The following is a 27,836-nucleotide window of genomic DNA, read 5'->3' as shown; positions in this document are numbered from 1 at the left end:
TCTTATCCTCCTCCTCCAGAAATTAATAAATCATCACTTTTAATATTGGATCATATTTAAGAATCAAAATTCATACTGAATAACGTCAGTAGCAGTCTACTATTGATACTTTCCCAGTTTTCAGGCATTATGGTAACTATATAAAGGAGTCAAGTAGCTAAGCTAAGTCATCATGGGTCAATGTCCCAACCACACTTCTGCCCTAGGCTGTCCTCTAACAAAGACCAAGTTCTTTCCACCATATCATGTTGTTTTTATTTAGAAAGTACTGATCTGTTTATGTGTCTGTTGAACCCCAGTAGGAAAGTGCAATTTACTCTGGTTTATTTTGTTAAATAAACAGGAAAAATGCTTGTTTTTACATTACTGTGCTGCCTCTATTAACATGGATGTAACATTTTCACTCCCGACAGTTGCCAGTTAATTATAACTCAAACAACACACTATCCATGTGCATATAATTTCCCTTATTGAAAGTTGCTACACCAGATAGTTAGCAAATGCCTACAGACCTTTCAAATTACAAGCTGTGTGAATTCTTCCTGTGAATGTTTATATTATTAAGATATTACCTACTTGCAATCCAAAAGGGCTTTCTCACTTTAAAAAAAATATTGTGCTTTTTGTCTTGGATTTTATATTTGACTTTTATTTTCCCTAAAATTTAGACATGTATTGTCTAAATCCTAAGAAAGTATATTAAGTAAACCCAAGGTCTATGGAATATCTAGCATTACCCCTCCTCACTCTTGCTGAACATGAATGAGAGAATATTATAACCCAAATTTCTTGCACTTTCCCTGAATTTATTGTATTCAAAGATTTTTTAAAAAATAAAATAAAATCTGAGTTACCCAGAGACTTTCAGGAATGAGTGTCTTAGATAACTATGGTTAATATTTTGGTGAATATATGCTCAAATTGATAGAAGAGGGAGGGTGGGAGAAAGGATTTTATAGAAGGGAGACCATTCTTTTTCATCTCAGCTATTCAATGACCCATATATATCACTACATGATTTCTTTGTCTATGAAGACTTCACATCAACTAAGAACATTTTCTATATGTCATGGATAACTTTTGTGCATTTTAACCAATTAATTGTCCAGAGATTACTTTGTATGAGAGATTTTTTTTCCAGGTACAAAAGAGCTCCCAAGGAGGTATAAGACACAATTCATAACTTCCAAGGGTTGCAATATGGCCAAAGTCTGAAATTTTATCAGAATCAATTAGTGGCAAAGTACCTAAGTTCTGAAGATGGCACAATTCCCACACCATCTCAATTTAAAAAGAATCCAAGAGAATAACATTTTTTAAATATCTGCAGAAACATTTAAAAGCCAAGTTTGACTCCAGTTACATAAGAATACCTATTCTTGAAATTATTCCAGAATATTGGTCAATATTGGACAATCCTGGGCCTGCCCTAATAGAAGACTCAAGAGGTGAGCTCCTACAGATGACAAGAAAGACTTGTAGATCTCATAATAGTGGACTTCTCCAAAGATATACTTCAAATGCTGGTAAGATCCAAGAAGTAAAATTCAATGCCATTAAAGTGAAATTCTTGCACTTTTCTCACAGGTGAGCCACGTGAGCAGGCCCTGCTCACCTACAACATTTCTTTATTTGTACTGAACACATGCTTCTAACAAGCTTGGGCATGTAGTTTTTCAGCACACTGTAAATTAGAAATGGTAAATTAGAAGGGGAGAAGTTGCAAGCATAAACATCCTGGGTATAGCAAAATGTGATGTGCTGCATCCGAGAAAAAGAATAACAATTACAAAAAAATGGCAAAAGAACTCAATTATAATTCACAAGGGTGTTTATACACTTATCATTTTGGAGAAGAGCTTTTAGGAACAGTAAGAAATTCACATATCATTTGTTCCCTATTGTAATACCAACAGTCTGAAATTCATAGGTGTTCAACACACACACACACACACACACACACACACACACACACACACACCAAAAGAATGCACAAGTAAATAAAGACACATTCTGGGACCATTTGATTGTATTTGCCTCAGAGACATTGCCATAGAAGAAAATATTTTATGCTTAAGTTTCATTTTTAACAAATAAAAGAAATATTTAGCTTCAAAAAGCAAGAGAAATAAAAACAAAAGTCCTCTGAAAATGTTATAGCCTTCATGTAACAAAATAAGTAGTTGATCTAGTGAATCTGTTGTCTTTTATAAAGTCAGCTTATACATAAATGAAATACTTGCTTACAGAAAAATATCAATTAAAACTTTGTATTTTCTTCAAAACTTCAGTACATTTTATATTTTATTATTTTCTTTTCTCTATATTTTTATTGGCATATTATAATTATACATAATGGGTGGGATTAATTATATTTTATTATCATCTATGAATTGTATATATTTGGGGTAAAGTGTAATGTTTTAACATATGAATACAACATACACTAATCAAGTCCAGGTAATTAGCATTTCCATCTCCTTATCACTTCTTCATGCTTGGAGGCTTCATGCTCCTCTCATCCAGATTTTCATAAAATAGATTAATGTTAACTACAGCCATCCCCCTGTTCTGTGAAACATAAGAACTTAATTTTCTATTTAATTGTGCTTTGGTATTTGGTATCCCATCTTCCCTTATTCCTCCTCTCCCCACCTTTCCTAGATTCTAATCACTATGTTACATTCAGACCAACTGTTTCAGTTTCCACATTGGAGAGAGAACAGGCAGCATTTTCTGTCTTTGTCTGGCTTATTTACCTTAACATCATATCCTCTATTTCCATACATTTTGCTGCAAATGACAGGATTTTATTCTTTGTGACTGAATAATATTCCATTGTGTACTACGAGTACCACATTTTTTTTATCTACTCACCCATCAATGGGTACCAAGTCTGATTTTATAAAGCTCTTATAAATAGTGCCTCAGTAAATATTGTCATGGGTAGGTATCTCTTTGGTATGCTGATTTCATTTCTTTTGGAAATATACCCAGACATAGGATTTCTGGGTCATACTGTAGATTTCTCTTTAGTTTTTCAGCTGAACATTGGGAAGTTTCTCATTTCCTCCAACAATGGGACATCCTATCCAGCCTTTGTTATTGTTGTTTGCCAACATGAGAAAGTGGAACTGAGAGACCCTCATTGTTATACAAAATTACATACAAGAGGAAGTGAGGGGAAAGGGAAAAAAAACAAGAGAGAGAAATGAATTACAGTAGATGGGGTAGAGAGAGAAGATGGGAGGGGAGGGGAGGGGAGGGGGGATAGTAGAGGATAGGAAAGGCAGCAGAATACAACAGACACTAGTATGGCAGTATGTAAAAAAGTGGATGTGTAACCGATGTGATTCTGCAATCTGTATACGGGGTAAAAATGGGAGTTCATAACCCACTTGAATCAAATGTGTGAAATATGATATGTCAAGAACTATGTAATGTTTTGAACAACCAACAATGAAAATTAAAAAAAAAAAAGAAAGTGAAACTGGTGTGGGCAAAGGTAGGATGCCATACAGAGAAAGATCAAGTTTCTTTTTGGAGTAGGGGAGAAAGGAAAATATTCCCTGTGATATATTTTTGTAAGCATTGAAATACATTTTAAGTGTGCTGTCTGGCATATACTATGTCTCTTTCTTTGTACTTTCTGTTAGTATAAGTTTTGCTACAGTAACAACCTTGAGGTCATGATTGCTTGGATAGCAAATAGGTTTCATGATGGGCCCAGAAGAAGGGACTTTGTTCCCTGTTTTGGTACACTTTAGAGTGGTGATAAAGGAGTAGCCACAGGGAACAATGAAAATATCTTAAAGGACAGCAGTAGAGCACTGATGATCATGAAATTATGATCCCTCAGAGACATACAGGGGACAGTTTTGGGTTTTTACCAGTATGGGGGTTTGAATCAATGTATCCTGATCTGAAAAGGCTGGACAACCCTTGTGGCCATTGTGATTACACTAGGGAAACTCAACCATCTACTTTTTTTTTTTTTAAAGAATAATGTTGTTTGCTAGAATGGCAAAATAGACAATGGTATAATACTTCTTAAAACTAAATTTGAATATATCAGCATGTGCTGTCAACTAATTTGCTGACTTCAAAACAACCTGATGAAACTTTTCCCCTCCTAAACCTATTATTGCCTGTAATGAAAGACTCTACATGCACTAATCACAACATACAGCCTCAATGTTGATCACAGCTTCTAAAAATTCATGATATGGAGATTTTTAGTTATACTCAACACTTTTTTCATTCAGAAGCCTGATTGGTTGTTCTAGATGCCATGAATGATATATATTGGACTTGTAGTTGGAAGAAATCTAAAGGATCAAGCATCCCTGAGTTTCAGACAGAAACTTACCAGAATACATTCAAAGGTATGTGGATTTTATTCATAATTTGATATATTTTATTGTGCCTTTTTCTGAATTTTATGTTTCAATGCAAATATATTCTACATTTCTAATACTTTATGCCATCAATAGTTAGTTACTTCTTCAGTTGGACCATAATTAAATTAGGCCCTGATTTATTTAGATGAATCATTTTGCTTTATAATGCAGTAAAGTGTTTGTATGTATGTATTAAATTTTAAATTCCAGAATCCCAAAGTTCTTTTTTGAGTACATATTTTTCAACAAAATGTTTACTTTAATTGCTTATCAATTAAAATAAAAATAATGTTCTCTCAGGCTGTGAGTCACTTCTTCAAAAACCATTTTATTTAATTTTTATAAAGTGTAATCATCAACAGAATGTTTTTTTCATATTAACTCAAATATTAAAAACAGATTTAGGAGGTAGAAAACTTCAGCATACTTTTCATAGTCAGCATTATTACATGTGATATGTTCTTTCCACATAAACATCAAAATTTTTCTTCTGACAATTTTCCAAGCCTGTCAATAATTTGTGTGACAAAACAATGTGAATATTTGAGGATAGCCTGACAGTGCAGTGTCAAACAAAAAGATGTTATTGACTGAAGATGGAATCTTTTAGGCAAAAATCATTCAAAATTCAGTAAAGAATCTCAGAATAGTAGTGCTGTCTTCTCTTTTTTGTTCAATCACATCTTTAACTCCATCTCTGAAATTCAAAGGTCTTGAACTTCACTGAAGTTGAACTTGCCTGAAGTTCTATAGATGGGAACATTTGGAACATCTCACTCCCTTCTTAATCTATTTTGGAAAATTACTTAATAGCTTCTCAAGTAATTAGTCTTTGTTTTTAACAGTAGCAATGCCCAGGTAAACTGTACAAAAATATTTCTGTGGCTTCTTGTTCTAAAAGTATAAAACATTGTGCACTTTGACAACTGACCAATCTTTTAGAATATTTATAACATATAACTTGTTAAGCTCTCAGCCTCATTTTAAAGTATATTTTTATAACTATTGTGACTGCAGAAAATAATATGGACTGATAACTTGAAATTGCATATGAATGAAGTCACCTCACAAAAATTGCCCCATCCTTCTTATTATCAACATATTAATGTAGATTATGTATGTTTTATGGAACATTAATTATGTTCACATTTGAGAAGAGTTAAGAAAAGATGTTGTTAACATTTCAGAACCATCAAGAAATGGGGACTTGGATTTTGTTTGCCTGCCTCCTGGGAGCAGCCTTCGCTATGCCTGTGAGTAAAATACCCCTTGAATAAGCTTAGAAATAAAAATTTTTCCCATAGTTTGTAAATTTCAGGGTTTAAAACAGTATAAGAACATACATACTTAAATGTCTCTGTGTTGAATAAAACCTTAAGGAGTTGTTTTCTTTTTAAGTATATTACCAAACACCTCCACCAAAGGTTCTGATTCAGTACAGCTGGGGTGGGGCCCAGGATGCTGCATTTTAAGAATTACTCCCAAGAGGTTCTGTTGAAACAACTTGTAAATATCACTGTCCATCTCTACGTGGAGGAATCTTGTGAAGGGACCCTTGAAAGGTTTCCAGAGAAAATATTTCATCATCCTTAGGAAAATAATACAAAACTCTCTAAAACCAATTTCTCACAAGTTTTCCAATCTCTTCTTGCCCTCCAAATACCACTGCTGTTACCCTGGAATGGGTAAAATTTCTGTGTTAGGAATTCCTGTCTTTGAACCATTTCCCTGTTCTCAGAAGCCTCACCCTTTTGGGCACATCTGCTAAGTAGGTGGTTTGGCTTTGTTGTCCTACCTATGCCCAAAACATATTGGTATGTTTTAGATTCTAATGAACCAAAGACTAGGGAATCTGATCCACTCTGTAGACACAGGTACTTAAGGGCAGAGAGCTTAGGTCACATAAAGGCAATGCCTTTTGGTGGCATAAAGAGCAGTTGATACAACCAGAAGCCAGTAAGCTTGCATACCTGCCTCCTCTCTTCCTTTCTTACCCATTAGACCAAGATTCTGTGCTCTGCCTTCCTGAAATCCTGCATTGTGGCAATTCCTAGCCCCTTGAGGGACCCCTGCCTTACAAATTCAGCCCCCTTTCCACTCCATGATTCAACACCTGCACTCCTAGAGGGCTTATATCAAGACAGTATAGGAAATGCAGTTACCTGACTAAATTAACTATACTCACAATGAGAGTGAATAACTCCTCTTATAAAATACAAGCATTTAAAAAAATAGAATAGTCAACTCTTAATTAGCCCCATGTCTGAGAGAGTTTCTTCATCATGCTCTCTCCTCTCTTCTGTACACCAGGGCCATCCACAATGCCATGAGGCAGGCATAAGTGACTTGACTCCCACTTCAGAAAGAACAGACAGTCCTGGTTTAGATAATTATTCAGGTTGCTCATTAATTTGCACATTCAAATTTCTGCCATAAATCCATTGATAGAATAATAAAAAGGATTGGCCTAAACATCATAAATCAAGGCTTTCATTATCCAGGGGAGGGATTCAGGATATTTCTATTTTATTGCAGCCATCTTGTTCTCACATTCATTAAAAATTCCCACTTAGTTGTTCCTTTTGTTAGGGTGTATGTGTTATTTATTTATTTTGCCTGCTAAGTATGAGGAATCCTTCTGATACTTAAGCACTTAATAACCTGATATATAAGCAACCTTTTGTGAGACCATTCTTTTCACCTTGGTATTTTTAAATTGTGTTACAAAACATACCTCTCCCCAACAAGGAGTGTTTCCTCAAAGAGTAAATTGGTGGATGGGATAGGATAGGATTCCTTGACAACATGGGGTGGATGGGCTTGTCTGATCACTGGAGAATAAATGTATGCTGGCTTCTATTTCCAGGTCTCCCACTATAAGACTATAGCCCTGGAGAAAGTCATTTAGTTGTTTTGGACCTCTTTAAAACAAGAAGACTCCTCCTACACAGTATACATGTTTGAAGTAAAAGTAGATCTCAAATATATTCTGCACTATATAGATTTTTTTAAAAAGTATCTTCAGTCTCCCTTAATGTGAACAATATTGACTTAATCTGTTCCTTTCTCCTCTTTTCCTCTCTCTCTCCCTCTCTCCTCCCCTCCCTCCCTCCCTCCCTCTCTCTCTCTCTCTCTCTCTCTCTCTCTCTCTCTCTCTCTCTCTCTTTCTCTCTTCCTCTCATTCTCTCTTTCTATTCTCCTTTCCCCTTCCTATAAAAGCTACCACCTCATCCTGGGCACCCTGGTTATATCAACTTCAGCTATGAGGTAATTTTTCTATTTACTAATTTTGACCACTGTTTGAGTTACAAATGTGCTGAGCTCAATAAAGACTAGTGTGTTGATTCTTCAAAATGTTTCTCAAATGGTCCCACTTTTTCAGTTCCCTCTACTAGCTTCCCAGTTTAAGCCCTGGCAGATGGCCTTAAGCCTGCATTGTCTCAGCACCCTCCCATTTGGCCACTCAGACTCAGTATCTCCTCTTAAATATGGCAATAATTTTATCCACCATGAACTACCACTTAGGGAGGCTCCATAATAGGAAAGAAAGTGAACTCTGCTTAAACATCCTTGTTTTATCCCATCTCATAAAATGTGGGGATTGGGTAAGATGTTATTTAAGATCCCTTCTAGCTCAAAAGAATTCATGATTCTAAGAGGTTCACACACCATGTGTGTGTCTCGTTGGCTTTACTGAAAGATAAGTGACTTAGTGATATCTACATGAGAGACTCTGCAGAGTAATGGAAGCATAAGAGTTCTAGAAATTGGGTTAGGTTTATTCCCAAGCCCATACTAAGTCCATAATCTTTGGTAAATCATTTTCTCTCTGAAAATGTTTTACTCATCTGCAGATTAGAAATAATGATAACCACACTTCAAAATACTGTTTGGAGGAGAGATTAGTTAGTGGATATGAAAAGTGCTATATCACATGTAACTTGACAAAGATTAATAACTAATTAGAACAAAATAAAAAATAGTAATTTTAAATTTTACCAATTTTTAAATGAAGGAGCCCAAAATCTGAGTTTAGCCAAGTATATACTTTTCAGAAAGGGATGAAACTCTTACTTGTCTCATAGGTTGAGGTTACAATCTATGAGTCTATTTACACATACAAGCTGAAGAAAAATGTTAGTAAGAATTTGAGGCAAGGTTTTCTGATAAACCTTAAGTGATTGACATATTTGACCAGTAAACATGTGTCTCAAGAATGACAGTGTTTCCACCTCCTTTAATTCCACTGTGTCTGTCATCAAATAAAAATAATTAAATTAATGCTATATCACATTATGATGTCATAATTTTTTTGCTTGTTATTCTCTTGCTGTAGAATTAAACACAATTACTACTTTTGCAAATGCAGTCAAGCTAATGAACATCTTTAAGGATTCATGATCTTGTCCACAAAAATGAGTGTGATGATACTTGCCTCAAAACATGTGAGAAAACATGAAAAATGTGTGAGATGCATGTAACACAGTGCCTGACACATAGAAAGCACCAGACAAATGTTTACCTTCTTCTTTCTTTTGTAGAAATCACATTCTAAGGCTATCAATACTGACAGGACTGCATTAGTGAGTCTATATTTCATACTGCATTAGTGAGTTTACATGTTGGATGAAGCTAAATTAAATCAAATGTATTCTAATATCTCTTTCTTTTAAGGTGATTACCCCTTTCAAGTGGTACCAGAACATGATAAGGCAGCCGGTATGTAGATATTTTGTTCTTTATTCCCTTAAAATATTTAGGTATGCATTTAAATTCCATTATTAAGCAAAATATCATGTCTACTCCACATACAGACACTAATGAGAATTTTAGTTTGTAAAAGGTCATATCTGTGTACATAGTTGAAAATTCTTGCAAAGGAAAAATGACTAAAATATTCATATGGTCATAATGACAAAGAAATCATTGCTACTTCTCCAGTTGGAAGTCAACTGAGCCAATGGTAAACCTGACTCTCTGTTTCTCACCAGTATCCTTCCTATGGTTACGAACCCATGGGTGGATGGCTGCACCACCAAATCATCCCTGTGCTGTCTCAACAGCATACCCCGAGTCACACCCTTCAGCCTCATCACCACATCCCAGTGGTGCCAGCTCAACAGCCCGTGGCCCCCCAGCAGCCAATGATGCCCGTTCCTGGCCACCACTCCATGACTCCAAACCAACACCACCAGCCAAACCTCCCTCCACCTGCCCAGCAGCCCTTCCAGCAGCCCTTCCAGCCCCAGTCCATTCAGCCACAGTCTCACCAGCCCATGCAGCCCATGCAGCCCATGCAGCCCATGCAGCCCATGCAGCCCGTCCAGCCCCAACCACCTCTGCACTCCCTGCATCCCCTGCCACCACAGCCACATCTGCCTCCGATGTTCCCCATGCAGCTGCCCCCCCTTCTTCCTGATTTGCCTCTGGAAGCTTGGCCAGCAACAGACAAGACCAAGCGGGAAGAAGTGGTGAGTATACACTGAAGCCGCTAAGAGACAAATCCTGGGGAAAAATGGCACAACAGAATTGTGCAGTTTTAAATTCTCAAACAACTCTGGATATAAAGCTGTAGTAACAAGCATGTTTTGTAACTTTATATTATAAATCAGTTTATATATATGACTAAGTAACTAAGATCATATCTTTTCTGGTGGGTTTAAATTCTGAAATTATTTAATTCTTACCAGAATATATAGTACTGAAACCCTTTACTTTTGAGAGTAATAATAAAAAATATCAGTTTTTATATTTCAAAGATTTGACTACCTAGAATAGGCTAAATTATATAAAAAAGGAATAATTTTGGGGAGTCAGAAGGTACCAATATTTGAACAAGGTACAAAAGGTCAATAGGAGCTCTCTTTAAAGACCTAAAGGAAGGTTACCTGTCTAAAGTAGACATCTAACTTGAGTGAGGCTAAAATACACAATTATATTCTTTTATTAGAGCTGAAACTCTACAGATTAAGCTTTTAGAAAGAAGTTGTCACAGTTTAGCACTAAATGTTCTTCCATTGAAGCTCTTTCAAACAAATGGGGATAGTCATTATAACAATCCTTATCATTTCTATAAGCCCTATGAGATTATGTGATTCTGTCATGTATATGTATCCAAATATGACTCTAATTTATAAATGCAATTGATGGTTTGCTACTGAGAAGCAAAAGGAGTGAGGTGGAAATGACCTGGATGGGGAGCCAGGGCACCTGGGCTCCATTTCTGGTTTTGCCCTCAAAGAGGAGGTGGTATTGTACAAATTATTTCAAGTTTATGGGTGTTTTCCCTTATTTAAAATGGGAGTAAGAAATGAAAGCAGATAATTTAAAAATATCTTTTCAAATATAAATGCCATAGTTTCCTAATAAACAATTATAATATGTCATACATGGCTTCACAGGTGTGAGCATATTTATGGAAAAGAATAGGAAAAATTTTTGAAAATTAACCAGGATTGAATAATCTGGTGCCTACCATTAATTAAAATATATTCTTGGTTTGCATAGAAAATACATTTATCAGGGCTGAGGTTGTGGCTCAGTGGTAGAACGCTTGTCTAGAGCATGTGTGGGGTGCTGGATTTAATCCCTAGAACCACATAAAAACAAAATAAAGGTATTGTGTCCAACTACAACTAAAACAAAATATTTTAAAAATAAGAAATACATTTATCTCTTTATTAATAATTAACATCATTGACTTTATTATGAGCTCATGCCTTGCTAAAGCTATTTACAGAAAGGTGATTTTGGCAGGGAGTTCAAAATCTTTAAAATTCAGTTTCTTCCCGTTTAGAATTAGAAATAAAGTGATGTGCTCAAAGCCTGGCAGGCAGGAAGTACTTGATGAATTGTAGCAATTGTTATTTATAGGCTTTAAGTGTTGTGAAGTTAGGGACCTAATATCTAATGACAATTAGATAAGAAAGAAACTTAGGAAATTATAGTTAACTCAATGGTTGTACATTTTTTGAACAAAACTTAAAACATACATGTTACTGCAAATAATACTCACTAGAAATGTTAGTAAATTATTTAATTGTTTCTTTTGGTATTTTTTCCCAGGATTAAAAAGATCAGAAAATCGCAGAACTGAATTAGATTCTTCAGTTGCTTTTAGAAATGACACAAGAACTCAATGATTTGTGCCTACAATTACTTAGCAAATTCTGTAACTAAAAATAAGTATCATTAGTGGACAATAAAATGTTTTAAAAATCATTCATGTTTTTGTGTTGAATTGAATTTTCATGTCACCTGAGAGAAAATACTATAAATAAATATTCTTGAACAAGGTAGGAACTGTTTGCTTATCCCAATGAATTGACCATTTGGCAGGCAAATAAAGACTACCTCTTTTTAGCAAAACTCTACTATCTCAATTTTTTTAAAACATGGAAGTTTATATGTCAGCAATAAGAGCTGATCAAGTGAAAAAATTATGAACACATACAGTAACTGAACCTGATCCAATGAGGGGAAGTTTAGAAAAAAAATATTTAATTAGAAAAGATAAACTCAAAAAAGGGTCTATATTATAAAACAAATTGAGACTTGGAACACTGGCTTCATACTTCACACCACATTAGCATAATCAAAATATGGTCTTTTGATCTTATTTTATAGGAACATATTTTTAATGAAACTAGTGGCATGTACAATAGTACAATAAATTTAAAATTATTAAAGTAATTAGTCTGCATAAGAAAAATTTAATAATGGAGCTTTAAGAATCTCAGTGACTTTATATACAGATCATTTCTTTCACTTCATAATCTTTAAGATGATAGATTCTACTGCAGATTCTTCAAAATATTAACAGATGTATAAAATGGACTCAAAACAAGTTTTCTTTCCCACTCTTATTTATATTTGACTCTTTTTTCCTCCTACACCCACACAAAATTGTAAACAGTATTCACAGGGTTTATATTACACAGCACCCACAGCAACTTTATTCCAGTACCTTTATGATTAAGGCTCATTAATCATTTTCTGGAATGAATAAATATAACTTTACTGGGAGGGTGTTGATATTAAAAGGAAAAAGTTGATATTAAATAAATTAGATTCAGTGAAAATGTAAGAAAAATTTTAATTAATTGTCATGGGCCAACTTTAATCAATTGAGTAAATATTAATCAAGTATGCTCTAGGACAAGAGACTCTACCTTGTACTGGTGAAAACAGGAAGTCCCCGTGATTACAGAATTGAGAATCTACCAAAGAGAGAGCTCACCAACAATGAGAAGAGAAGGCCAAATGGTATTAATTCTATAACAAATGTACATTTAAAATTTTCAAGCAAATATGACATCCATCTCTAGCTAGGTGTCTATCAGTGTTCTTCACCACTTCTTCCTTGTTGGATGAGCTGAAATGAATCCCACCATTTGACCTTCTTTCACCTCTGGAATGATGACCCAATCTATTGTCCCAGGGATCAAATGTCCATTCCTCCATACCAACTATGGCATCAGTTATCATACATAGTTGTATTCCCCTTGCTAGTGAATGGTTTAGGGATGGGTTATGGTATGCCCTGACCACTAAACGAGGAAAAAAAGCAAATTTCTTGAGAGACGAGAAATTTCTGGGGAAAACATTTCCCTCTGATTAAAAAAAAAACATATAGATATGTGCTAGAAGAAAGTGTTGTACTATCTTTGGATCTATTTGCTTAAGGATGTGATGTCCAGAGTTGTGTCTGCCATCTTGAGACTAGGAGGGGACAGTGGAAAGATGAAATGTCCCTGTGTTTTTAATGATATCATTGTGTTCTTGAATTAACCAACCTGGGGATCATCTACAGTTATATGTCTTGCTTTTCCAATGAAGAGCAAGAACTTTGGAATTAAACAGACTTTCTACTTTTGGAAACTTGGTCAAATTAATTAACTGTGTAACTCTTCATGACCTCATCCATAAAAGCAAGGGTGATGTTACTTGCTTCAGAACATGCAAGAAAACAAGAAAAAATGGGTATAATAGATGTAACACAGTGCCTGACACACAGGAACACCAAACAAATGCTTACCTTCTTTCTTTTGTAGAACTCAGGCTATCAATATAACAGGACTACATTAGTAGGTCTATATTTCATACAGCATTAGTGAGTTTACATGTTAGATGAAACTAAATTAAGTCAAATGCATTCTAATGACTTTTTCACTTAAGGTTCTTACCAATTTTGAAGTGGTACCAGAGTATAATAAGGCAGCTGGTGGGTAGACATTCTGTTCTTTATCCCTTAAAACATTAAGCATGCATTTAAATTCCATTAATAAATGAAATATCATTTCTACTCTACATGAACAAGGTTAATGCCATACTACTGAAATTCTGTTGGAGGTTGGATTCAAAGAGCAGGGAGGTCACAGGCAAAATACAATGTCTATGTGGTAAACCTTTAAAAGTTGAGGATCTGCAGTAACTTTTCATATGAAATGGGTTCTCTTTTGACTTCCATAAATGCCTGAACTTTTGCTGACCTAAAACTCATGAATTCTACTTTTGGGCTTTCCACTGGATATAATGTATATTTTCCTCCTGTGCTTAATGATATTGGGTCTCAATAATACTGAGGAGCTCAACTTCAATAAATAATAAATCTAATTAACCAAAAATTCTCACAGATCACTTATTAGAAAAGGCAAAGGAATAAACTAATAAGCTAATTTCCGGGCTGTAGTTCCATAAACACCTATCTTGAAAGCATGCAATGAAGATTGGAGATTCAAACAAATTATCTGGAAGTAATTTACAATTATCAACCACCATAATAGTTGCCACATTTTCCAAATCAGAATTTAGATATGTAGGATGAAAATGCAATGGAATATTTCAAACCAGAGATGAATATTAACTGGTAGATACACTCTATACTTGAAATGCCCAATGTGGATATTTCAATTTAAGTTATTTATATTTAAATTTAAAATTAATTTTTCAGTTGACACATTTTAATTGCTAAACAGCCACATCAGGTTGGTGGTTACCATTTTGGACAGCACAGATACAGATTATTTTCATCACCACCAAGAGTTTTAATAGCCACTATTGCTATATACACTACTTTATTAGGTAGAAGAAAAATTTCTATTAATTCAGAGATTTTAAACAAAAGATGAATAAAAACAGATTCACTGGTTAAAAGTGAAAGTCTTAACTATCCTCAACAAGTTACTTCCTAAGCAAGTCAATAATCATAATCTTGCACAGGAATTTCCTAAGAATGAGCGGAGTGTTATTCTCTTCCTCAGGTCAAACCACATACACTAAAATGGTTTCTCTTCCAGTTCTCTTTTAGAATAGACACATCAAGAATTCAAATAAATTAACCTTTCTCAATGTATAAGAATGCTTTTAGCATCAATGTAATGGTGTTTTATTTTCTAACCTCTACCAGCCATATCCACATTGGAGGTAGAAGGCTAGGTTTGCCCTTGACCTAGGGTTTCACTGGGAAGTGGCCAAAGTTTAAGTTGATTAAAAGATAAAAATAAGGAAAATAACCTGCCCATCCATGAGAGTGATTCACTGACTGTATATATATGAAAGTTATAAAGTTATAAGTTAATAATTGCTACAAAGGCACATTATACTTCCTCCAATAAAAATTATATGAAGAAAAAGGGTAAAGTTTCTCATTTCATTTGTAACCACTGTCAAGTTTATGTTTTAATTTCTCAACTCTATACAAAGTGAAAATAAAGACTTTCTCCCAAATCTGAAATTTTCCCCTTGGTAGTAGACAATAGCAAAAAATGTCAAAATGGAATAGATTTCCAAGACTTAAAAATATGAAATGGTAGACAACTGTATTAAAAACAATCTAAGAGATTCTACTGAGTATAGCTTAATATAGAAATCACAAGGGAAAACTATTTCAAATAATTTCCTACATTTCTAGAACATAGTAGTGTTCCATATTGCCTTAAGAAAATATTCATCAGTCTATGGTTGTTGTGTTAGTTGAAGTTTTTACTTTTTATTGATTGTGTGTGTGTGTGTGTGTGTGTGTGTGTGTGTGTGTGAGAGAGAGAGAGAGAGAGAGAGAGAGAGAGAGACTTGGCTTCTAATTCCTTTTGACCCCATTTGATCTGGAGCCTTATCAGTGGGGGTACTTGACTGAAATTTAGTTATTCAAAAATACTTGCATACTTTGAAATGACAATGATAACTTTATGTGAAACACCTGACTCTTCTAGAAGATTAAATAAAAATAAGGAATAAGGTTGGGCTGGGAGTGGTGAGGGGTGACAAAGTTGAGAAGAGTAGTCATTTGGGTCCCAAAATATTTTCTGATATAAATCACACCTGATTCTTTTATTTAAAAATTTAAATAATAAATCCTCCTTTCAAATATCATTGTCCTTATAACCAATAAAAATGCTCCAGGACCCAGGATTTATTTTCTTCATATTAAAGAAAGCTTTTACTAACCATATTAAATTACCCCAATTCTTCAAACCATCCAAATTTTGTTTTCTTCTCCCAAACATTTTCCATACTTTATATTTGGTCATGAAATGCGGGGGCTCTAGCATCAGTTAAGAATCCATACAATTGCAAATATGGTTTCCAGTATTATAGGTGAGGTCAAGGGGTGTACAGGATTTACAATCATGCAGTATAGTTCACAATTATAATCAAAGCCTAAATCCTATAGAAACTTGGGAAATTTTCTTAGCCTTTTTATACCTTTGTTTCCTCATCTATAAAATCTACTTCTATCCCTTATTGAGTCTTTTTATGTTAATAATTCTCAAACTCGATATTGTTGGCTACAGTTCTCTTATTCATAAAGCATGCCTTCTTCTGATTGTGGAGATCCCCAAAGGGAACACTACATAGTTGGAAGCAGAGGCAATAGAGAATTTTGGATGTAATATTAAAGTTTTATGTCAAAGGATCTGAAGTTGCACATATCTGACATTTGCCAAGGTCTCATTTCTGACATATAATCACCTGGACACCTTACTTGCTGCTTGTGATGGTACATAATCCCCACTTTCTCCTATCTGACATCCCCAAATGCTGTTCTTCACCACCCTTAAGACAAGCCTTCACCCTTGATTCCCCCCTTGGAGAGTAACAGAGGAGCAAATCTACAAGATATGTGTGTCTTGGGTTGTACAAGGCTTAGTGGAGTCCAGACCATGAGAAAACCTCTCTGAATCTCTTTCTTTCACCTTTGTTCTAGACGTGTAGACTCCCCCTTCCCCATACAGTGACTCCCACACACAACCTTAACTCTGGTATTGGTCATAGTTCAGCTAATTCTTCTGTAAAGATTTCTTTACTGTTTTCCTCTAAAGGAGTGGTCTCCAATAAGGGACAGTTGAACCTCCTGGAAGGGGACATTTAGTAATGTCTGGAATAAGAATGTGAGAGAGGGTAGAGAATGCCCTCAGTATCTCCTAGGTGGAAGCCAGGCATGCTGCTAATCATCCTACAATGCACAGAACAGATTCACAAGAAATGAGCTGGGCTTCAATGTCAACATTGCTGAGGTTGAGAAACCCTACCCTGGAAAACCATGCCAACTTTGAGTCATGCCATGTGTCCAGAATTTAATGTGCCGAAGAATGAGATTCTGAACAAATCTAGAAGTCTAGTGCATTTTTCTACACCACTCAGGAAAAAAAAAAAATCTAAGAGCTTCAAACTTAAAATCGGTACACCTCAGATAAGATCACATAAAGCAGGCTTTCACTTTATGCAAACTCAGCATCCAAAACACACTTTGGGGAGTTGCCAGGATGTTAAAGAGAATTTGTAAGATCAAGAGAAAGCCATCCTAGTATTAATCCAAGTATTTCTAAGTAAAAAGAAACACCCAACCTTCAAAAAGTAGAATAGTTCTTTCTTTCTTCAGAAGTTACTTAAAAATGAATGTGCTTTTTTGTGTGTAGTGTGTGGTGGTGCTGGGGACTGAATTGAGGGGTGCTTTATCACTGAACTGCATCATGAGCCCTTTTTATTATATTTTGAGATAGGACCTTGCTAAAAGTCATCAAGCTTGTGATCCTCCTGCCTTATCCTCACATGTTGCTGGGATTATAGTTATTTGCCACCATCCACGGCTGAATGTTGTTTCTTATATAAAAGTGATCATATCAGAGTAATAAAGAAGAAAGAAATAACCAGACTAGTAGCTATTAGCATATGCATTGAATTAAAAATCATTTGGTTTTTCTGCAAAGTTCTCTATTCTGATATTTGCTTGAATTTGACAGAATAATGAGAGATGAGTAGTTTCAACCACAGAGGGTGTAGGAATTTAAGATGAATAAATTCTCACAATTTTCAAAACCATCACTCTCCGAAAGTACTATTTTATGAATAAAGTGTTTTTAAAACCAAACTATTACAAGAAACACCTGCAGTCATGGGAAATATAAAGCAGTGTGTTTTAATTGAGGAGACACTTTTGGGCATGGACCTTGGGAAACATGGACCTGGAATATAAGATCCCATGGAACCTAGGACACTGAATATCCCATTTGTCCAAACACTGCTCCAGGCTCAAGACACTCCTAAAAGTGAACTTAACCTTTATCCTGCTTGTATCAATGTACCCACACATCAGAATAGCATCAGTGAGCATCCTCTTCTGGGAACTTTCTCACTAGTCCTTGTGGTCTGTAGTGCTTGAGTTGAACAGTTTCCCAGGATATGTTGGGCATACATCTATTCCATGCAGTTGTTTCTGTTATGATCTTCAAGCTGGCTAACAAGCAACTTGAGGCAGATTTTTTAAAAATGTCCAAATATTTGTTGGTGTTCTTCATATCTATTCAATGAACCAATATGTAGCTTAAAAATCCAAGATAGTATAATAATAAAAAGGGGTAATAACAACACTGAACATTTACTGGGCTCTTATATTCCAGGCACTCACTATTCTAAGTACATGATGTATATCAGCTCATTTACTTCTCACAACATTACAGAAGAAGTATTGTCTCTATATTTAGCTTACATATATAGAATTGTCTAAACTGTAAATTTTAATAAGAAATGAAGTATTTTTTAACACACACATACACACCCTCTGTCCTGTTTTCAGTGAGTACTATTTGAAAGGTAAACTAATTTGTCATCTGCTTCTAGGATTTTAATTAACACAACCTATATCTATTTTTAACAGAAAATGTGAATTTTCAAAATCAAAATCATGAAGCCAGTCTCCTGTTATTTCATTTTTTCCTGCCCGTTTGACCTCCTAAGGATCCATCAAGGAATTAATTATAAATCAAACTCAAGAACAACACCTAGTCCAATAACTGCTCTGTAGTTACATGTGGAAAGTTGCCTCTTGTGGTAAATTTTGGCAAACATCACCACACTAGGGCAGTGTTGTCATGGCAACCAGGGAAGAACCATCTATACCAGCTGTGGGGGTGTGATTGAGCATGAATGGTCTGCACACCACTGGCTCCAAAGATGAACAGAGAACTAATTCTGGTGCTCATAGGAACTATAAGTTACTGTTTTTATCTGATTGATTAGTTCAGAGAAAGCTACAGTATGAAATGACAACACCTTAATTGAAAACTATGGTCCTGCCTGTCCCCAATCTTTTAATCCTGATAGCCCTTAGTAGATACACTCAAAATACATACAAAGGTCTTTTAAGTGATATTCTGAAATTCACTAAAATGATCAGAACACAAAGGCTGCTAATCTATTCCTAGCCTGACATCGAATCAGGACTACTTGGTTTGCATACTCTTTCTACCTGGCATTTAATGCCCAGATTAAAATATGTAAAAAGGCCCAAATATCTGAATAGCTTCCTGCATTGCAGCCTCCATGAATGTTAGCTATCAAGGCACAGTCCAAACTGGCTCCTTCCACGCAGTCCTGACTACAAAAGGAAATGTTTGCAAATTTGCACAGCTGCATTTAATAATAAATTCAGGATCTGCAGGTTTATAAAATCCCATTTTCTGCCTGTGATGAAGAACTTGGCCTTAACCTGGTTTCCACAAATGATTTTTCTTAATCCTAAAATAGGTACAATGGAGCAATTTTAAAGTCTATTTCATTTTACAGACAGCTGTCAATTTTAAAGTGCTTATTAAATATTGCTAAAGTGCACAGTTCCCAACAGCAGGATTTATAGAGACCATTGGAAAACAAAGAGATTTACTGTCTTTGTTTTTTTTTTGCCCCCATCCAGGTAGGAAGAAAATGTCCCCAACAAAAAGCAATAGGTACTGATTTATTTAATGGTTGTTAATATTGTGAGTAATCAAAATCACAATATAAAGACTTTCCTTATAAAATTGAATCGCTCAACAAATCGCAAATTATCATAATCTAAGAACAGGAAATTTTATTCAAGAACAACTTGCTGTATAACACACCAAATAGTTTGCATTTATTTAAATTATACATGTGCTGGCATGTGCACAGGATAGATAGGGGAATAGATAAACAAGTGAATTAAAGTGGAATGGTCACATAGTTTGGGATAATAGATATCCAACCTGCATAAAACCTGTTGGTGTCAAAAAAAAATTCATCAAATAAACTAATATTTGTTAAATTTGGAAGGATTTTAAGTTTCTTTAAATCTTAAATTATAGTGAGATGACACCAGCAAGTATCTGAGCTTTGTGAATGATCTGGTAATATTCTACACTAATCATAAGAAAAGTGAAATTTGAAAATTTTTCTATGAAATCATAAAAAACTACAATTATAAAAAAGAAGAAAGTTTTAAGTTTACACTAAAGGCTGCCTTTATCAGATGCAAGCAGCAAAACTAAAGTTTTCTAAGTCAAACCACCTGTCTTTGCTGCATGGATTAACTGGTTCCATATCAGTATATGCTGAAAGATCAAGCTCTCACAAAATCAATAGCACCTAAGGAAATGCATTCTCTTGTCACCAGTTGTCAGTAATTATATAGTTTTCAATTATTGGAACCCAATAAAAGACTTGGTAGCAATGTTGTTTACTCTCACTTCTGTCAGGACTAGTCAGGTGATCCTGCCAAAGTCTGATCCAATCTGATGTTTGGTTTCCTTACCTGTAGCACAAAATTGCTGGACTGGAAGGTCACTAAAGGGTATGCAACAGTGACATTACAAGCCAGTATGCATTTTAAAATCAAATTTCATCAAGTTCTTAATTCTGATAAAATAGCCAAAATGAAAGGTGCAAAAGAACGGGTGGGTCCTTACTAAGATTTGTTTTAAGAGTTCAATAAAAATATGAGTGTCTTGGCAATGATGCACTGCATTCCAGCCAGCTTGGCTCAAAGGCTCCAAACCTTCTCCTAAAGCAATAGGGAGAGATATCTTAACTGTTATCTGAACCCTGTGAACTTTGAAGTTGAAAGAGACTCAAGTGCTGTAGCTTACTGAGTGGAAAACATTCTTCCAATGCTATTGCATGTCTCCATTTTTGCTGCTATGTCCCCTTCCCCTGATGCTGTCCTGGGATTATTACCTTATGCAGTCTTTCACATCTCTCTGCCCTGGTTCTGTCTAGCTTCTAGCAAGAGGAAAACTACAGAGACAGAAATATATACACCATATCTTCTTACCTCTCCAGGGTCCTTACATCTTAGCAGCAGCAGCAGCTCCAGGCAGAACTGACCCCCCATTCTCTCCACACAGGGTCCCTATCCTGTGTGCGAACAGGGGAATCAAAAGGCAAGGACACTGTTCAGAGCTGGAAGAGCCAGCTGGGCAGGCTCCCCGGCTGGAATGCACAGCAAGAGGCCCTGGGAGGGAGAAGGCCTTGGGTCACTGTGATCTTCTGAGTCAGACACCCTGGGGAGCTCTCAGCTCTGAAAGACCTTCCTGGGCACACAAGACCTAGAACACTCACTAGGGGGAATATCTGAAGGTCAAAAAGTTGAAGTAAATGGTTACATAGACATATGCCAGTTTACAGTAAATAGTAGAAATGAGATATGAATGATGGAGGAAAAACTCATTTAAATGAAAATATAACTTACATATCTGATAAGGGAATTATATACAGTATATATAAAATCTCTTACAATTTAATAAAATAAGACAACTCAGTGAGAAACTGGACAAGGTATCTGAATAGCTATTTCTCTGAAGAAGATATCCAAGTGGCTAATAAGCACATAAAAAGATGTTTGACATTATTAGCCACCAGGGAAATGCAAATCAAAATCACAGTGAGATACACATCACACACAGAGAGATGGCTTTTAAAAAGTGCTGGTGAGGATGTGTAACCATCATACATTGCTGGTGAGATGCTTTGGAAAATGGTTTGGCACTTTCTTAAAATGTTAAGCAGAGAGTTACTGTACAACTCAGTAATTCAACTCTTAGGTGTACCCAAGAGAATGCAAAGCAAATGTCTGCACAAAAGTTTGCACGTGAACTTTCATAGCAGCATTATTTATAATATCTCCCAAATGGAAACAACCCCAGTGTTCACCTATTAATTAAGAGTCATCAAAGGTGGAATATCCATACAATGGAATATTATTTAGTCATAAGAAGGAAAAAACTCTGATAATGCTACAATATGGATGAACCTTGAAAATATGATGCTAGGTGAAAGAAGTCAGACACAAAAGATTATATATTGTGTGATTCCATTTATAGGAAATGTCTACAAATTTAGGCAAATCTAGAGAGACAGATTACTGGTTTCTAGGAATACAAGGGGGAATGGAGAATACTGATGACGAAGGGGTGCAGCTTTCTTTTAGAAGTGATAAACTTGTTCTACAATTGACTGTGGTAATGCTCTATGACTGTGAATATATCATTAAATTGTACACTTCATATAGTTGAACTGTATGGTATGTGAATTTTATCTTGATAAAACTGCTAGTTTTAAAAAGGAAATGCTGTTTTTGTGGTCTTGAAATGACACTTTCCCAAAGATGCTGGGATTTTCTGAGATTACCATTACTATTATAAATTCACCTATGTGGTATGTCAGGATTATGGTAAGAGCCAGCTTTCAAGGATGGAGCTAAACCATTGGTCCCTGGTATCTTTTTTTTTTTTTTTTTTTGTAGCAATGGATTGAACTCAGGGGCACTCAACCACTGAGCCCATATCCCTAGCCCCCTTTTTGTATTTTATTTAGAGACAGGGTCTCATTGAATTGAGTAGCAGTTCACTTTTTGTTGAGGCTGGATTTGAACTCATGATCCTCCTGTCTCAGCCTCCCAAGTGGCTTTGATTACAGGCATGCACCACTGCCCAGACTTCCTTGTATCTTCCCACCTCCTCACTGTGGCTTCTCAGCCATTGATGACAAGGAATCTGCTCCAGGTGTATGATGCAGTCCTGCTGTTCCTCCTTGACCCCTCCATCCCCCAGTGCTGGCTTCCTTCTCATCATGTCAAGGCTTCATTCATGAGAATCCTTTCAAACTTAACAATTGCTCTTGTATATCTCATGGAGTCATTATCTTCAGTGCCGCTTACCATGCTTACAGTGGGCCCTCATAGATCACTGACTTTTTCTTAGCTGAAATTCAGTTGTTGTCCTCTGCTTTGGGTGGGGGGAATGGATCTACTTTTTAAAAGCACATTTTTTAAAAATTAAGGTACTGCTTATAGGGACATTATGTATTTTTATTATTATAAACAAAAATGAAATTAGCAGAAGATTAAAATGAAGGATGCAGTCCAATGAAGAGAATACTACAGTGATCATCAGATTAAAGGAAAACATGATATTCTTACATAGGTTTATCATTCACTAAGAGACGGACACATTTTAATTATTAATTTTCATTATTATTATTGCTTGTTTATCTCCATGTCCTTCATCTCTCCAAATGACTCTTGAAAAAAAGGTATCAATGTCCAAGATCATTATTTTCTTAACAATAACCAGTCCATCCTGCCTTATGCTTCAGGTCTTGTTTAATCAGTACATTCTGCTAATAGGACTAAAGTCTCAAAAGAAAGATTAGCTAAGTGACCTCAACTAGTTACAATGCATAGCTTCTGGAATTTATCATATTATGGACCAACATGTAACTTTTACCTATTCTGGATTTATTTTAACATTTTCCAAATTATAAAGCCCTTGATTAAAAGTTGATGTCACTGCCATCTGAAAGATGTCAATGGAAGTGTGAAGGAGTAGGCTTCCCGTGGAAGACTAAGCTGAAAACCAATGTCCCTGACAGAGCTGCCTGTACTCATTCTGTACTGAAATGTCCACACAAACTTCTCAAACATGCTTGAGTGTTGTGGGTTATAGATGTCGAATAATAAAACTCTGAGGCACATGCTATGTTACTTTTTAAGGGAAAAAAAAGTGGGGGTAAATCAAAGGGATTAACAATTTTATTCACTGGCTTACATTCAGTGACTCAAAATTTGGCCACCACTCAGGTTTGCAAATTTCTATGGAAAGTGAACTGGGTTTGGCAAGCTCTATGAAATATGAGGCTGATAGAAAAAAAAAATTCATGCTTTCTCAAGACCTTATGCCACTAACTGTGTGGGACTGGAAAAACTGTTTAAATGTCAATTTAAACATGGTAAATAAATACTTTGCTATACCCATATGAATTAATATAATTATGTTGATTTCAAAGCATAACTTGAACAAAAGTTTCCTTGAGTTTTGATTAGGAGATGTTTCACAGACAACAAAAACCTCAGATTAAGAAAGTTAAGTATGAATCTCATTAAACAAGTTGAGTTCAGTAGGGTACTGTTTCAAAGTCAGAAATATTAATGGAATACTTTATTTTACACTATGGAGAATTGACTGGAAATTTAATTGACACTAAGGTTCTTAGGAAGCAGATCTTAAACTCAAAAAAGGATTAGACCAAAAGAGATAAAAATATTATTGTAACAGCCCAAGTCGTTATATAAAAGAACACAGTGGTGAATTCCATTGCAAAGTTCATGACTCTCAAATATTATCTCCAAACCAGTCATCTCTGAGTTTTATGGAGTCAGCTAGCCAACTGCCTTATTGACTCTTCCACCTGGTATCTCAAGGTCATATCAAACTTCATTTATCCATTACTGAACTCTTCACTGTCTCTTCTGGCAAATGTCTTTGCACTCCAGCCTCCCACATCTTACAAAGTATTTATAAAGCATTTATCACAGTGCCTGGCATGCAGCACCCACTCTGTAAATGTTGTTGTTGTTGATGTGACAAGGATTAACATGACTGATGGTGAAAATGATGCTGATTTTTTATCCACACAGTTGGTTGAGTCAAAAACCATAGTATTTCCTTATTCTTTTCTTGACCTCATGTCCCACATTTCATCTATTGCCAAGTTCTGTCAACTCTACCTCCAAAACAAATCAGGAATCTGACCCCCTCCTCACCATCTCCACTTTCATCACCCTACTTCTAGCCTTCATCATATTTGTCCTGAACAAATTTAGTAGCCTTCTATATGACCCAACCATCCACTCTTGCCCTTGTCCAATTTATTTCTTCATGGGGGAAATGAGAATAATGTTCTTAAAGATAAATCTTTATTTTAAGACATATACAGTGTGTATCATGTATTTATTAAGTCTCCAAGAACACCTTATGTATTATTACTTCCATTTTACAGATGATGAAGTGAGCAAAGAGAGGTTGGAGCAAACCCAAGATTACTCTGTGTCTAAGACACAAAGCCAGAACTCACATTTGAGCAGTCTGACTTCAGAGTCATATGTTCAACTGCTACACAAAGGATAGTGCCATATTCAGGCTTTAAAAACTAACAAAAAAAAAACAAGCAAGGGAAGACCATCAATAGGCTTCCATTGCACTTAGAATAAAATTCATCCATGTAGGACTTCCCTAGGCTAAAGAGTCTAATCAATTTCCTCAGTCTCTCCCTCCCCGAAGCTCTTCTTTCTTCCTCATTCTCCAAATACCTAAGGACAAGGCATGCTAGGTCTTGTTTTGGGGTTTTTGTCTACTGTTTCCTGTGCCTGAGCTGCTCTCCCCAGATATTTTCTCAGGGCTAGCTCCTCCATCTTTGGGTCTGTGCTTACATCTCATTGGCTCAGAAAGGGGTTCCTGGCCTCCTCAATATGGACTTAATGTTCTATGGCTTCTTTTTAAAATACTTTTTTTAGTTATAGATGAACACAATACCTTTATTTAGTTTTATGTGGTGCTGAGGATCAAACCCAGTGCCTCCCATGTGCTAGGCAAGTAAGTGCCCTACTATTTAGCAACAACCCCAGACCCTCTCTGGCTTCTAGATCTCCACACCCTGTTACTTTTCTTCCTAGCACTTATCTCAACTTGTAATTGGTTTTATATGTTTGTGCATTTGTCTATTGATTGTCTTTTCCACTGGGCCACAGACTTCAAAATGATAAAGACTGTTTATCACTGTAATGTTTTTTAGAATCTAGCATTGAGCTTTGCATGTAGTAGGTACTGACAAATTTGAGAAATAATTGAAGACAAGAATGCTTTGGTGATAAAAAAAAAAATCCACTTAGAACTTAGGTCATCCAAAGGTGGGTGCATGATCAAATATATAGTCAGCCAGGGGTGCTTTTTGTCAAAATTAGAGCCCTGGAGCTCTTAGATATTTTAATCAGTTACTTCCGAGATCCGTCACCTTGTCTTCACAGGAATTTTTACAATTTTAATTTTTAACATGTTTGGCTGTGAATCATTGTGCATGTTCAGGAATATTTGCTAAGAGAACAAAATGTGCATTAGAAATTGATTTCACATGTAATGAGATTGACAATGAAATTGGCACAAAATGTGCTTTTAGATACATAGGTAAGCATTTATATAATTACCTGGGGATTCAATAATTTCCTTTTCAGTTTACAGACATTTGTATGGATCCTGGGCCCTGTACTCAAATGATAACATGCAGGGAATGAAATGGATGAAGTTAGATCCATTCCCAAATTGACCAAATAGGACTTTAGGAGCCCAGGAACCAGCATTTCAAGAAGCTTTCTAGGAAACTCTTATGCAAAATAAAATTTTAAAACCATTTTTTTCTTTATCTAGATTTATGTATGTTATATATATATATATATATATATGTGTGTGTGTGTGTATGTGTATATACATATATATTATATATACTTTTATATAATATATATATTACAATGGATAGCTAGTATCTACTCTTTATATTTGTAGCTGAATTCTGAGAAATCCAAGATAATGTTATGTTTCACATACAAGGAAAACATAATATTAATTTATGTTAAGGTCACTATTTGTTCATAAATGCAGATATTTTGTAAAAGAAATTCTCCTTGATAAATATCTTTTGTTGATCTGCATGCAAACATGGGGAGAAATGGATAGGAATTTCTCACCTTAGAGGGGCAGGATGAGCCATTTGGCCAGAAGGAAAGAAAATCCAAGTCATTGTCTTAGCCTATAACTTGGCCATCCCTTAGGCTATAAGTAGATCATATTAAGAAAATTAAAACTGAAGCTAGGAGAAGGCTTCCCAGCCTTTCAAGAGACAAAGTTTGCTGTTTTTTCTCTTTTGGGGGAAAGTTACCCAAGTTCCTGACTATGAAAGAAGAATTAAGTTAAAAACAAAACAAGGGAACAACCATGTTTCTGATGTCAAGTAAATAAATGTGTTATTAAGACATGCCCTGTGCAAGTACCAAAGGGAATCTTAAATAAGAATCTCACCAGGAATCACTTTGTCCCATCTTACCCATGTGTTTCCCTTTTACTCCTTGATACCTTTGGGGACTTTCACTCTGAGCCAGAGCCACCAAAACCTGTTTGTGATGTTCATCTCCCTTGCCTGTTGTGATGTTTCTCTTCTCACTTCCCTTTCTATGCTCAGAAGCTTTCCATAGCTCTACAGTACTTTGCAAGTCAATTGTGACTTTTATGCAGAAGACTGCAGGCTTTCCATGACCTGACATCTACTCACCCTTCTCTTACTTTTTCTCCCAGTAAACTCTGCTTTCAAGTCAAACAGAATTGCTCACTCCCATATTTTGTGGAACCACTGTCTAGGCTTTCTTAGTTTTCCAACTGTGGAGTTCCCTTTAACCACTTATTTCATGTAGAAGAACTTCCTATTATTAGTGCTTGCTTGTACTCATTATGCACTAGACTCCATTCCCTTTTGCACCCTTAAGAACATCACTCCAGCTATTCTCTTATGTCTCATCCATTTTCTCATTTCTCCTGGGCAGTCTCATCAGCATTAAAACATACTGTGATATCTCTCAACATAAAAAAGTAAAGCTCTTCATCATACTTCTTATTCATAGCCACCACCTTATTCCTCTCCTTTTCATGCAAAAATCCTTTAAAGGAGTGTATATATTCCACTTTCAGTCTTTCTTTCATTAACCTTCCTCTCATTAAGGTTACTCATTATAACCACTGCATTGATCACTAATCTGACTGATTCTTAGTCTTCACCTACTTGATCCACCAGCAGGGGAAGTACATAATATTTACAAATCAGAAC

The 27,836-nt window shown here is 35.6% G+C and overlaps 2 protein-coding genes across 8 annotated transcripts in view; one reads left to right on the top strand and one right to left on the bottom strand.

Annotated features, from left to right (window-relative positions):
* The window catches only part of Arhgap6 (Rho GTPase activating protein 6), a 451,538-nt gene that overhangs the window by 115,747 nt on the left and 307,955 nt on the right, over window positions 1-27,836 (bottom strand). For 2 of the 7 annotated variants that reach the window (XM_077793573.1, XM_077793571.1), the window contains exon 2: window positions 13,586-13,649. The exons of 3 other annotated variants lie outside the window; for them this stretch is intronic. Coding sequence is in view for 2 of the 4 variants with exons in the window: in XM_077793571.1 (XP_077649697.1) it covers window positions 13,586-13,649 (64 nt within the window). In the remaining 2 variants the exon portion in view is untranslated. Of the gene's footprint in view, window positions 1-13,437; window positions 13,462-13,585; window positions 13,650-27,836 lie in introns of those variants that run through there. 2 more of the 7 variants (XM_077793574.1, XM_077793572.1) reach the window with 2 other exon arrangements.
* On the top strand, window positions 5,600-9,886 carry Amelx (amelogenin X-linked). The gene is made up of 5 exons (XM_026395172.1): window positions 5,600-5,653; window positions 7,620-7,667; window positions 8,942-8,983; window positions 9,075-9,119; window positions 9,392-9,886. The coding sequence occupies exons 1-5, from the start codon at window positions 5,600-5,602 to the stop codon at window positions 9,884-9,886; spliced, it is 684 nt and encodes a 227-aa protein (XP_026250957.1).

The sequence above is a fragment of the Urocitellus parryii genome, chromosome X (genome assembly GCF_045843805.1).
Source record: "Urocitellus parryii isolate mUroPar1 chromosome X, mUroPar1.hap1, whole genome shotgun sequence".
NCBI classification, from domain to species: Eukaryota; Metazoa; Chordata; class Mammalia; order Rodentia; family Sciuridae; genus Urocitellus; species Urocitellus parryii.
The sequence above is the reverse complement of the archived record's forward strand: the minus strand, read 5'-3'. Positions and strand labels throughout refer to the sequence as shown.